This window comes from Lolium perenne, chromosome 3 (genome assembly GCF_019359855.2).
Source record: "Lolium perenne isolate Kyuss_39 chromosome 3, Kyuss_2.0, whole genome shotgun sequence".
NCBI lineage: Eukaryota > Viridiplantae > Streptophyta > Magnoliopsida > Poales > Poaceae > Lolium > Lolium perenne.
In genome coordinates this window covers 271049421-271063728 of record NC_067246.2, presented here as the reverse complement: position 1 = coordinate 271063728, position 14308 = coordinate 271049421, and the positions used below count along the sequence as shown (strand labels likewise).

Here is a 14308-nt window from a genome sequence, read left to right as displayed (position 1 = left end):
AAGGGCCCGTCATTGGTAAGCATTTCTTAGTGGGGTTTGTAGGAACTAAGTGTTTGAATTATCTGCTTTTATTACTAGATGTTTATACCTGTTGTTTCTGTAGTTTCGACATAATTTGATGTTGTTTAGTAGGCAATCATATTATTTATAACTGAGCACTTAAATTTTTTGTTGTTCCGTCTACAGAATTTGGGGCACTTGTCAAACTGCCCCAATAGGTATATACCAATTGGGGCACTTCTCTAAACTGCCCCAATAGATATATACCAATTGGGGCATTTCTCCAAACTGCCCAATAGGTATATACCAATTGGGGCATTTCTCCAAACTGCCCTAATAGGTATATACCAATTGGGGCACTTCTCCAAACTACCCCAATAGGTACATATCAATTGGGGCACTTCTCCAAACTGCCCCAATAGTATATACCAATTGGGGCACTTTTCCAAACTGCCCCAATATGTATATACCAATTGGGGCACTTCTCTAAACTGCCCCAATAGGTAAAGCATTAGAGGCATTTTAGCCAAAGTGCCTCTAAAGGGGGGTATTTAGGGGCATTTTGAAAAGTGCCCCGGGGCAAAGTGCCCCTAAAACCCTACCGTGTAGTAGTGTCCACGACCTCCCAAAGGTCGCTAGATCTGGCAGGAGGGAAGAACAGCCCACCTCCAAGCCACGGGTTCCTAACAAACCCCAGCTTCGAGAACTCAGCCTAGAGGGGGCCCGCATCTCTACGAAGTACAGAAAACGATTTAAATCAGAAACAGTGATATGTAAAACAACCGGCGGACAGAACAGCGAAACATTAGACCACTACGGGAACAACCTGCTACGCCGACGGCCCCGCACCGTCGGCACAGTGCATTGCACCATCAGCACAGGCTCTGCCGATGGTGACCGTCGGCGTAGCCTCGTCGGCACAGCTGGCGTCGGGGGCTGCGCAGGCACCGTTGGCGTAGCAGGTCACCGTCGGCACAGGCGTACGCCGATGGCTGGACCGTGGCCGTCGGCCACCCCACCGTCGGCACAGCCAACTCGCCGTCACGCCGGCTGCCGTCAACGTGCCCAGCTGTGCAGTCGGCACAGTTTCACCTTTTTTTCCCAGAATCGGCGGCAAACCGTGCCCATTTGAACTGGGAAAAACGCGCGAAGCGGGCCGGCTGTGCCGACGGTGTCACCGTCGGCACAGATCCTGCCATTTGGCACAGTTAAGGGTCTGTGTGGCTCGGCACCTTCTACACGAAGGAGGCTGCTGCCCGCGCATACGACATTGCGGCTTGGAGGTTTGGCCGATCGCGCCACGAAATGAACTTCCCGGAGGTCAGGTCTCCGACGGAAGCTCAGAGTCTCTCTACTGAGCCGCTACTTCGCTCACAGGGTGAAGCGCGGCGGTACAGGTCTGGCCAACGGTGGATTGATACCACCGAGGCGGACGAGCAGTTCATGGCACAGTGGCGCAGAGACCATCCCGGAGACGTCGAGGCCACGCGCACATTCTGGAAGGATAAGCAGACGTACATGAGAGAGAGGAGGGCGGGAAAGCGGCAGAGGAGGGCCGAATATGAAGCAGAGTACGCCGAAGGAGAGGCGTCGACATGGGGGGAGGATGATGAACGGTGGTTGTGGAACCTCTCAAGTACCGCTTCAGAGGACACCCCAGCGAGGACGAAGATTTCGACAACGGATTAATATGTGTGTGTGTCGAGTCCGTGTGTCTAGCGGGTCATGTGTCGACCCAGTGTTAAGTGCTTTGTTCGTGTGTAGTTCTTTAAATGTTTTGGTTCGTGTGTGGGTGTAGTTCTTTAAGTGTTTTGTTCCTGTGTGGGTGTAGTTCTTTAAGTGTTTCGGTTCGTGTGTGGGTCTAGTTCTTTAAGCGCTTTGGTATGTGTGTGGGTCTAGTTATTTAAGTGATTTGTATCGTGTCTAGGTCTTAAGTTCTTAAGTGTATCACTTTTGTGCATGCCATGTGGACACACATAAGTTTTGGGGCCATTCACCCCCTCCGAGGCTCGATTTCTGACGAAACCCTAGTTCTGTTGACCGCGCGGTCTATCCCTTTGACTGCATCCCATCGGGGGTCTCTCGGTAGGCATATGCCTCCATTTGAGCTTGGTTAGGTCATAGGTACATGTGGTAACAAGGATCATCACATATGATCCCAAGGTTCTCTCCGGTTCACCTCCGAGGGAGTTCCCCCCTATACATGCAGAATCTGCCTAAGTGTAAACCCCCTGTCCGAGAAGCCGGACACACCTGGGGGGTAGCCTTGGATATAAAACCATCTCAAATCACTCTCCGATCCTCGATTTCTGGGAAAACCCTAGACCGGGGTTCCGGCGGGGATCTATACCGCCCTTATACATATATAGGTTTCCCACAAAGGGGTTCGCCAAAATAGCAGTGAGAAAGAAATAAACAAATAAAAATGATTGGGATTAACAATTATATGGGTAATAAAAATGTAAAAATAAGAAGGTGGGGCATCATTTGCTGTGCCGACAGCCGTGGTTGTGCCGTGGGTAGCCGTCGGCACAACAGGATAGAGGACCCATCAGTCAGTTGTTGTGCCGACGGGTGTGGTTGCGCCATGGGCCACCATCGGCACATTATAGACGGCAGCGTGACAGCCCCAACGGCTAGGCCCGCATGTCAGTGCGTGTGCCGACGGTGACCTTCGGGCGCCACCATCCTGTGCTGACGGCCAGATTTTCGCCGAGGGTGACCGTCGGTGTGTCACCGGCCAACTCCGTCGCCGGTCGACGAGGGCCTCTGTGCCGACGGCCCCGACATTTGGCCGTTGGCACACGCCGTCTCTCCCGTAGTGGACGGAAGCTAGCAGTGCATATTCAGATGGACGCGGATTTTCTAACGTCACCATTTCCTACCGGTCTCGATCTGACCGGTAGTAGCTTCGTGATTCGTGCAAATATTTTTTCAGTTTCGTGTTTATTTTGCTTCGATATGGTATATTATTTATTAGATACTAGGAAAAATGCCCGTGCGTTGCACCGGGAAAAACGAAAACTTCAACGCTCCAACACGTCCCATAATCAACGGCGGTGGTCACGTTTTCTCATATTCATGATGATCACGATGAGCCATAACAAGTTGAACTTGAGAGCCCCTCGCTGAATCGACGTGTAATATCACATACTTGTAACGATGGTGGGCGTCACCTCTATGTAGTTTAAACTTGGTGGATGCTAGGAAGCATAAAAATGGGAGGGAATCCTCTTCACCAATTAATATATGTAGAAAATGCAATTGATTCAATTTTCTGATCAAGAATGATTAAGAAAAAAAAAATGAATACATATCATTGTCCACATCTATGTGAATATGTTGTTAAGAATATCTACTACTCCCTCCGATTCATATTAATTGACTTCAATATGGATGTATCTAGACACATTTTAGTTCTAGATACATCTATATTAGAGTCAATTAATATGAACCGGAGGCATTATGATTATTCCTAGGTAGATATGGGGCTAATCAAATCAATCAAACACGAATTTACTTTCCTGCAGGGCTGTAGGCAATGGTAGTGGCTGCTGCAGATGCTTCTCTCGCTGGCTCCTAGTTTGTGAATCATCATGTCATGCTACAAGCATCGTCAGTCCTAGTTTTTGAATCATCCTCAAGATGCAAGTAAAAGGACAACTCATTTGTATGAGCTGTACAAATATTGTGCCTAATTCCATCTGAACTGAACTGGAACCTCCAAAACTGATGCTCCTCTAGTACGTGAGCCACTCTGGACGAATGGCTTCCATAGAGCACTTTGAGCTATATTCTCTCTTTCTCTCCCTAGCGTTGCACAAGCACATCAAGCCAATCAGCGACCCACTACCGAGCTTTGATCGGTCAAAATCAATCCTAAAATCTATCCCAAAATCATTCCCAAAGCAGAGCCTGGACACGAGAAGTCCACGCGCGTGCTTCTCTTTGCTCTGAAATCACAATCGCGGGCACGCTGGAAGCTCCAGTGGCCGGACATCAAGACAGTGTAGCATCCCCGTGTTGCCTCCTTCCCCTGCGGTGCCACCTCGCCGTGCCGCTCAGGCTCCTACAATTTCTGGTGGTCTCCCCTGCATCCCGACCCGCCGCCTGCTAGGAAGAGGGCCTCAGCCGTGCTCCCCACGGGCGGCAGAAGCACTTCCCGTACAACATCTTCAGGCTTCCGGCCTCCTCATGCGGGATAGCTGCCTCAGGAGGGCGGTCGCGCCTGATCCGGGCGGCAGAAAACTCGCCGACGAGCTCTCCCCCTGCACCCAATTCCCTCCCTCGAGCCTTCGAGGACTCTCTCCTCCTGTACCCGCGCCGTGCTGAGGTCGATATAGGCAGCCAGTTCTCCACGCTCACTGCGCCTGCGCAGCTCCGTGTCCACATCCGCGCTAGCCCGCTGGGTCGGCGACCCGCTAAAGGTGGAGGGGCACAACCGCAGGATGGGCTAGATCTCGGGAGCGGGGAAGATTTCTTCTGTTGCGGGGTGGCGTTGGTGGCCTGGACAACCGATGACGGGAAGGAGAACTACTGGAGTGAGTTATCGGGTGGGGAACTGGGGATTGGAGAACCGGGGCCGGGGGTGTCGTGTGCGAGGGAGATCTCGATTGGGTAGGGACCGTGCAGTTGGGAAGGCGACAGATGAAAATAAAAAGAACCGGTACGGTGGCATTAGTACGTTATATGCGATTTGGTGGGAGGGTAAATCCGTCCAAAAAAGTAGTTGACGAAAATTTTGGCAGAAACAGTACGGACGAAACCACGGAAACGTTAACTCCTTTATTATTAGGTATAGACTAGGAAATATGCCCGTGCGTTGCACCGGGAGAAGAAAACGCATCAAACAACTCCAACGAAATAAGCACCACTCCAGAACCATCAACACCCTTGGACGTGTGTTGTGTAAGAGGGTGTAATTGCAATGAAAAAAGCTAAAGTTATAATTAAAAACCTATTATCAGCAATATTCTTACAATATGCAAAATTAAAAAGCCTATGAAAACAAATAAATGCAAGGAAAATTTGTCCTACTTAAAATCATAAGAATTCCTTATACCAAATCTAGAAGAAAATATTAGCATGACTTATAAAATCATAATATTATGAAGTAAATATCCAATGCATATCATAAAAACATAAGGATTCCTTGTACTGTAGCTCCGCCGAGTTTCATCGTCCACCACTGCTTCAGGCGGCCTTCCGACGATGATTTATTTTCAAGCCACCATTCGTGGGGGCGCGCAGTGACACACAGGGTACCTAGAGTACGCTAATAGCAAGTTATAGCATATATGGGAAGCCCACGCTAAAATAATTAGTGTAAAAAGCCTCGCTAATAGCATGCTATAGCACCTTATAGCATGCTAACAACGTATTTTAAGGCCAACGCTATTTTATCATAGCATACTATTTTATTTCCTTGACCAAAACATGTTTTGGCCAAGAGTTATAAATAATATAACTTGGCTTGTAGGGACGATTCACATTTTAAAAACTCGTGAAAAACTCGGCAGACACGCACTTCCTTTTCTTGCCAATTAAAAAGGTCGCTTCAAATGAATAAATCACACAGCAGCGTAAGGAGTGGCTTTTGTACCGTGATGCGTTGGCAGTTCTCCCTTCTGTTGTAGACACTCAAGCTGTAAATCATACCATGTAATTTATCAAGTTAGTTATAGTGGAGTACTTTCTAACTCACATATATACACTGCTAGAGACGACAGAACAATGAAACAAATAAGCTAGACATCCGGATAGCCAGGTTGATGGACTATGAGATTGGTGTCGGAGTTCGCATCTAGCCGCATCTCCAACGTCTAACCAAGGTGACAAGTGAGATTATCATGACAGAAAATCATCCTGCAGGGACCAACGTGACAAGTGAGATTATCAGATGAGAAAATCATCCACGAGAAGCTCCTGAAGGCACTCGGCGTCTTGCACATCGCACGGTTTAGCGGCACTGATTTCAGGGCTCCTGCTTCACCATCGTCAACAGAGATTTGTGGGCCAAGACAGAGTCTACCAGCTACGGACTCCGCGTGCCCTGCCTGACTATGGCCACCATAGTCTATTGATGATGTTGGCGGCTAACTGCTGAGCAGATGCCTTGCCCTCGCAGCTAGACGTGCTGGACGGTGTCCACGCCGGTGGTACAAAGAGTCAATGCCTGGGTTAGTACGAATCCACGCCAGCGCAGTGGTTCGAGGGTGGGGCTTCGTCGGGGGAGTCTGAAAGGTTGGAGGGGCGATCGTCTCTCTACAGGTTGCGTGCGGAGTTACCGGTGGCGGCCGGAGTCTCCGGGCTGCACGAAGATGTCCACAATCAAGCCGCTGATATCGACGTACTGTGCCCACGGCCGGCCATGAGATTATGGTCAATGTCACGTATAGTTTTTTTCTCCCGTGGCTGGAATTTGCTCTCGGTTATCGTGTTGGAGACGAAACAATCACCGCGTCGGGCCTATTGTCCTCCAGATCGGGATGCTCCTGATCGGCGAGGAGGCGTGGTTGCCTGGGTTTGCTCGGATGGGTGGTCTACGCCTGGACGGTTCATCCTAGCGAAAAAAATCCTAGACGTGGGTGCCCAGGACAAGCGCTTCCTATTCCGACACAGACTGGAGCGTATTCGTAACAAATTCTCACGCGGGCAGCAAACGAAAATTAACGATTGAAAACAAGCGTGACGGAAGAAACCAAAAACGCGTGAGGGACGACGGAAACCGAACGGACCAAACCACGGAAACCTTATTTTCTTTGTTATTAGGTATAGACTAGGAAAATTTGCCCGTGCGTTGCACCGGGAGCGAAACACAATGTAGCGTCACATCTTAAAATAAAAAATGTGACACAGAAAAAATATAACTATAATGTGTTGTCAGTATCCCACCAATACTAAATTTTATAGTATAAAATGTGCCACAGATATGGGCACGGCTGGCATTATCCTTTAGACTCTGATCTTCCTAGTGGAATGATTTTCTGAAAGAAACATCCTAATTGCTATCCGTCTTGACAAAAAGACCATCGCTCCTGCTTAAAAACGGGCAAAAGTAAGGTACCTGAATATTAAACTTTGATGCTTCGACATGGTTCTTCCCTAAAATTGTTGTGTGCCTTGCTGCAGCTTTAGCGACGGGAAACAAGAGCACATAGGAAATTTGAGAATGAGACAAAGGCAAGGCTGACTCGGTTCCAGTTCTTCTCATGCCATCACAACTATATTCGATTTACCGGTGCGTGCTCGTCTCTTTTGGATAGCAATTACATCTGTACTTGCTGAGCGGTTAAGAGAAGAATATTCCACTTCTTAGTGCTGATTTATATTACCTGGACAGGTTTCTCTTCATAGAAACTTGCTTGCTGAAATCCAGTAGTCAAGAGCTAAGCGAAGGATCAAATGCATTGAATTGGACAACTCAGACCTACCAGGTGTCAGCAGGCTGGCTAGCAGCCCCAGGGAAGCAGCACGCACGGCCGGTCTTTTTCTTTTCCGTGGGAACCTTCACTCCTGCCTGCTGCTTTGGGTAATGGCCATAGTCTTTGCCACTACTCAAGCATCCGAACTTGTTTCCGGTTATTCACACATCTGATTTTGTTGCTCCTCCTCAAAGCTAACAAATCTAAGCTTAGGCGCACCACATCCTGCAACCATCACGGCTTCTCCTCTGTCAGACTGTCACCACCAGGCAAACAGGGAAGCGGTGCCTCAGATGCATCTGCTTTCTCACGCTGTGCAGCACAGGTGGAGAATTTTGCACAGCATCCTCGTTGTTTTCCTCCTCTATCTCCAGTAGACCTCGTCGCACCCCCTTCCACAGCTATTCAACCTCTTCCTCCGTTCTTTGTACGACCAATGCCGGTGAAGGCTCCTCTTTGCGCGCGTCGCCACCGGCAAGGCCAACCAGCTCTTGGGCGTCCGCTTCCTCCCGCCGACGGTGTCGCGGCCATAACACCGAACGGATCAAGCGGTGCTGAAAGGCCACAGCCTGGCGAGCTCCTTGGCAGCCGAGTCCAGTGCTCGCACAACCACGGAAATCGACCGCAACGCCTAGCAGCGTAGAGGGCAGGGTCTCGGTAGCGGCGAGGAGGACGGCGTCGAGAGGTGCGGGGATTGGGTTCAATTTAAAGGAGAGAGCTCGCGTGATGATTTGGAATTTGGAATCGTCACGTTTCTTTTCCGTCCCTGGTTCCGGTGCTAGGTCCAACTCGAAGCCACTTCGTGCAATATACAATCTCTCTGGCGTGCGATATGGAAACCACGGACGAAACCAAGATTGGACGACGGAACCACAACGGACCAAACCACGGAAACGCTTCTTCCTTTATTATTAGGTATAGATGAGTGAAATTGTAGTCAAATCTTGTTATTTCGAGATGATATACACACTAAATATGGGAAAAGGCACTAAAACAAATCGCGAGGATAGACGTCCGGTAGGAACCGGTGCCGTTAGAAATGACTCTCATATTCAGATCCCTCCTTTATCGTAGGTGGCACACTGGCACCGATCAAAGCAGCATTAGAACGGCGATGCACCGATCAAGAAGACACAACAAACCGTCGTCCCTCGATTCGATCGATATATCGCAGTCCTTGCTGTCGCTACACCTAGGTGGCTACTACTGTACATATATACGTACACTTGTGGGCTACTCCTCGAGCGATGGAAAAAAAAAATCGACCCCAGAACCACCATATATTAGAGCACGGCCACAGCTGGGAAATCGTCGTATTCGTCGACATCGGCAGTACCACCGGCGTCTCGCAGCGCCCGCGCGATGGCATTCACCGTCGCCGGGCTCGTCCTGCAGCAACCTCCCACGACCGACGCGCCCGCCTGCCTCCACTTCCCGACGCACGACACGAAGTCCGTCGCCGACGCGCCGCCGCCACCGGCCGAGTCCTGCGACGCGAGATCGAAATGTATAGGTGTGTCACGATGATGCAAGAACACGTACGTAAAGAAATCGAGCGTGCAGCGCATGCACTCACCACCCACTCTTTGGTCTCGGCCACGTACGTCTCCCCCGTGTTTGGGTACACCACCACCGGTTTGCTCGTCACCTGCAGCAACGTAGATACGAGTTGCTCCCAGTAAGTGTCCAAAGTCCGTAAGCTAGTGAGACGTGAGTCGACGTAGCAGCGATGTGTGTGCATACCTTTCTGATGGCGAGGATCAGGCCGTGGATCAGCCTGGGAGCGGTGCAGTTTACCCCGACGGCGGCGACCCTGCTGCAGGAGTCGGCGACGGCGGCGCAGTGGGTGATGGGGTCCCCGCTCGCCGCGCTGGCTCCGTCCTTGGAGGTGAAGGAGAACCAGGCGGGGATCCGGATGTCGTTCTCCTCCAGGAGCTCGCAGTAGGCCTGCGCCTCCAGCTTGTTCGGGATGGTCTCGAAGGCGATGAGGTCTGGCCCTGCGTCCGCCAGCACCTGGAGCCGCCTCCTGTGGAACTTCTTAAGCGCTTCCTTGGTGACCGATTTGCCGTAGTCCCCGCTACATATACACACACGTTGATTAAGTAGGCTAGTAGAGCAAACGCTGCAGTCTGCAGATGATGAACCCGAATCAGTTACGCACGTGTACTCGGAGCCATCTGCGAGGTACGCCCCGTAGCTCCCGACGGAGGCCGCCACCAGCACGGGCCGGCGCTCTGTGGAGCCGTCTTTGTTCTCGCGCGCGGCGTAGGGGCCTTTGGACCGGCCTTCGAGGAAGATGGCACGCGCCTCCTGCGCGATCTGGACGCTCCGCCGCAGCAGCTCCTCGCTCTGCTCCCTCGACAGGCCGCGAGACTGGAACCCCTGCAGCGTCGCCTGCCATGCCACGCACGTACACCGGACGGGCACAGGGTTGCTGGTCAGTCACCGTGCTAGGGTTGCTTTGACAAGAAAAGAAGGGCGCCGTGCGCAGCATGTCACCTGGTAGGACGCCGTGGTTATGACGTTCGCGCCGGCCTCGAGGTAGTCCAAATGGACCTTGCGGATGAGGTGAGGGGCGGAGACGAGGCACCTGGCGCTCCACAGCTCGTCCTGCAGGTCCGCGCCGTGCGCCTCCAGCTCCGTGCCCATGGCGCCGTCCACCACCAGGCACCCACCCGCTTCCCGCACCCACCGCCGCAGCGTGTCCGCGGCGTCGTGCACGAATGCGTCACCACGCCCCATTCCCGGCCAGCCGGTCGATATCGTTCAGCACCTAGCACACTACACACACGCCGCCGACGCCGATCACGTATATAGGACAGTCTTTCTTCCTCACGGTGAAGATCAGAGGAGAAGGCAGAATGCCAAGAATGGAACTAAGACTGACTTGAGGAGTAGTGCGCCGAGATCGTGATCCCGGAGCAGCTTTTAAGACTGGGGCCGGCCGGTGTTGCTGCCTGCGAGAAATCCTAGCAAGAGGTCTCGGACGGCGGCACGTACGCTTCGCTGGGGCGGCGGCCGGGAAAGCTCGATCCGAGGATAGAGAGGGGGCGTACGTGGCCGCCGCTCCAAGCTGACACGCCTGTTGGCGGGGAGATACGTGTCGCTGCCTGTTACAGTTTCACATCTTTCGCGTCCATGCGCGCACCGCGCGCCTGGCTGGTGGTACTCCAACAGACCAACACCTCCCGAGTCCCAACGTGGCCGTAGATATACGTGGCATACGTGCGTACCGTGGCGTGACACGAAGAGGACGACGAAACGCAGCAGAGCTCGAGACTCGAGACTCGGGATGTCTAGAGGTTTTTCTTAATGAAAATCAGCCCTGCCTCTCAAAACTACATTACAAACTACCCCTTTACAGATACAACGCTGGTAGCAAGTGTTCTCGTTTTAAAAGATTTCAGGTTTCCAAAAATTCTGTAAATGCATATTGTCTAGTAGTATGTACCTCCATATCTGCATCAAAATGTCCCTTCACATGTGATCTGCATATAAAAACAGATGTTTGAAGAAATAATGAGCTCTTTTTTGCCTTTTCAAATGACCATTTTACTATCTAGCAGAACTCTGAATAAATATATTCACACAATTTTGGAATTTTTTACACCTAAAATACTATTTTTTTTAAATACTACTCACCCTGGAGGACGAGAGCCAGGAGTTGGAAAACCGAGTCAGCATCAAAGCTAAAACAGATTGATTTTCGTATTTTAGCCCAAAATCGATATCTAGCCCTAAGAGCATCTCTAACAGAGCCCGTAAATCCCGCCGGAACTGAACTTTTCCGGCGGATTTACGGGTTCGGGTCGAGAGTGGTGCAGAACAGAGACTGAACTCACTGTCCGGTCCGAAAAACTTTTTCAGGGCCCAAAAAATTTCACACTCGACCCCTACTAATACAGACCGAAGGAGGTTTATACAGGTCCAAAACTGAACGGATTTCTCCAGCGCCACCGTCCGTACAACCGCCTCCAGCCGCCGATTTCTGGCTGATTTGCTAAAATTATGCATCGCCGGTCAAACATCTTGTCATCCCGCTCCAATTCCAATCATGTCTATGTCAATTTCTGGCGAATTTTGCTACCTAAGTGCTGTCCGAGGAGATCGACGGAACGATGAAATTCGCAGGCGTGCAGGTCGCGCGAGGCCAGGCTACCGATCGATTCACTGCAACGACGCGCTGCAACGGCGGCTGGAGGCAGCTAGCAGGTGCGCCTGGCTCTACGCATGGACGAGCTAGCACATGCGCGTGCCTGTGCGTGTGTACGAGCTTCTTATTAGCAGATGTTTATGTGATTTGCTGATTGCGCGTGGGCACGGGCCAGCTGCTTGTGCTTTGCCGCTTATGCCTGTACTAGCTGCTGATGCTTTGCTACTTCGGCGCCGGCCGCACGGTAGCAGGGGGGCAGATAGTTCTCGTGAAGAAGATGACTACTTTTGGAATATTTCGTTTTTCAGTTTTAGTTTACAGGGTCTATTCTGCGCCAGCCGTTTTACAACCCATAAACACGTTTTCGGAAGACTGAACTTGCGTTTTTCGGTTTACACTTTTACGGGCTCTATTAGAGATGCTCTAACTTGAGTAAATTGTGGTTCCACATACGATTGTTTTGGTTAGTTACCCATACTTGCTAGAAAAAAGGACAATTTGCCATTTTTCTCCGATTGCCAAACCTACTCCTCGCGTGGAAAGCTCACAATAACTAAGCGGGAAACTTTCCGCCGAGTCACCACCCATATCGTTGTTGTGTTTGGCCACTTCCGCCACCACTGCGAGGAAAAGACCTAGCAGTGGTGCGCTAAGTGGTGTGCCACTGCTAGTTGCATGGTGTGCCACTACTATCTTGTGTGAGGTGCGCCACTGCTAGTTGTCGGGTGCACCAGTAGTATCTTGTGTCAGGTGCGCCACTAGTAGAAATTTATGTCGCCATTGCTCAATTTTTGATACTAGATCTGGATCTCGTTTAGTTCGTCTTATCAACAATTTTCGCTACGCTTCCTAGCGGTTGCTCCACATGGCGAGGGCAGGGGTCGAGGAAGGGCGGCGTCGGACGAAGAAAGAAGGGCGTCGTATCGGGCTCAGGCCTGGCGTCAGGGGTCGGGGAGGAGGGCATGAAGGAAGAGGAGGCATGGGGAAGGAAGGATGAAGAGAAGGCACATATGAAAGGTAGGAGGAGGAGGCACGAGGGAAGGGAGAAGGAGGGTGCATGGAGGATGGGGAGGCATGGATGAAAGGGAGGGGGAGGAAGAGGCATGAAGGAATGGGAGGAGGCAAGAAGAAAGAGAAAGAGGAGGTAGGGAGGAATGGGAGGAGGCGAGGGTGAATAAGGTGGAGCTAGTGGGGTAGGTGGCTGCTCCCAAAATTTTGAAAACTTAGCAGACGTGTGTTGCATCACTGTTTTTTTTTTTTTAAAAAAAATCAAAACTAAAAACACAATCTAGGAGGGGAGATTTTACGAACCACATAGCAATTGGGGCAGCATGCTATCATTGGTGTACCAAGACCTGGTGCACTGCTGATATATGGTCCCTAAAATTTCTAACCCCGTCACTACTATGGGGTCCCTAAAATCCCCCCCCCCCCCCCCCGACATAGCATTGACGCATCCCTAGCGTAATGCACCAATGGTAATGGACTAGAAGTGGTGTATGAGTAGTAGCACTGTGCGCCACTCCTAGCAATATTGGGGAAGGCTGTTTTCCTAGTAGTGCACCATGGAGAGGTACCATGACCTCCCCCGAAACTCCCTCCTTCTATGTCGTCGTCCCTCCATCCCGCCTTGGTTGGACCGAAAACAACCAAGAAGATGCCTCACTGTGACCTCATAGAGACGGCGGCGTTTATCCAATAAGGACATGGCAGTTGCCATGATCCCTTCGCCAACGCCCGTTCTCGCGCCTTCTGAAAGGACACAGATGTCGCCTAGAGGGGGGGGGTGAATAGGCGATTTAAAACTTTTACGAGATGGGCTTAACAAATGCGGAATAAAACTAGCGTTTACTTTGTCAAGCCCAAAGCCTATATACTATTGTTCACCTATGTGCACCAACAACTTATTATAAGCAATGGTTCACCTATGTGCACCAACAACTTATGCTAAGCAATACAAGCAAGTATGTGATAGCAAGATATATATAACTTCAAGCACGATGGCTATCACAAGGTAAAGTGCATAAGTAAAGAGCTCGGGTATAGAGATAACCGAGGCACGCGGGAGACGATGATTTATCCCGGAGTTCACACTCTTGCGAGTGCTAATCTCCGGTGGAGAGGTGCGGTTGCTTAGTGCTCCCGAACGCCACAAGAGGCTCACCTTGAGGTGTGGTTGCTCGATGCACACCAACGCCACAAAGGCCTCACCCCAAGATGCGGTACTCACACCACACACCGAACGCCACGAAGGCGCCTCACCTAAATCTCCGGTGACCCTCGCCACAAAGGCCTAGGTCACGGTTCCACTAAGGGATTTCCTTTGAGGCGGAAACCGGGTCTTACACAAAGATTGGGGCACACATCCACAACTTAATTGGAGGCTCCCAACAAATCGCCACAAAGGCGTAGAATCCGTCTAGGGTTCCAAGAACACAAGAGTAACAACCTTCTTGCTTTCACCACCACGAATCACCGTGGAGAACTCAAACCGATGCACCAAATGCAATGGCAAGAACACCACAAAGATGCTCAAGTCCTTCTCTCTCAAATTCCAACAAAGCTACAAAAGCTATTGGGGGAATAGGAGAGGAAGAACAAAGAGGAGAACACAAAATTCTCCAAGATCTAGATCCCAAAGATTCACTCACAAAGAGATGATTTGGTTTGGTCAAAGTGTGGATCTAGATCTCCTCTCTCTTTTCCCTCAAAATGGGGCAAGAATCATGGA

General features: G+C 50.8%; 1 protein-coding gene across 1 annotated transcript; it reads right to left on the bottom strand.

Moving 5' to 3' along the window:
• Window positions 1-8630: 8630 nt before the first annotated feature.
• On the bottom strand, window positions 8631-10311 carry LOC127338705 (homocysteine S-methyltransferase 4-like). Its single transcript, XM_071826990.1, has 4 exons — window positions 9924-10311; window positions 9168-9818; window positions 9001-9072; window positions 8631-8911 (listed from the first exon to the last, which is right to left on the bottom strand). The coding sequence occupies exons 1-4, from the start codon at window positions 10164-10166 to the stop codon at window positions 8708-8710; spliced, it is 1170 nt and encodes a 389-aa protein (XP_071683091.1). The 5' UTR covers window positions 10167-10311; the 3' UTR covers window positions 8631-8707.
• Window positions 10312-14308: the final 3997 nt, after the last annotated feature.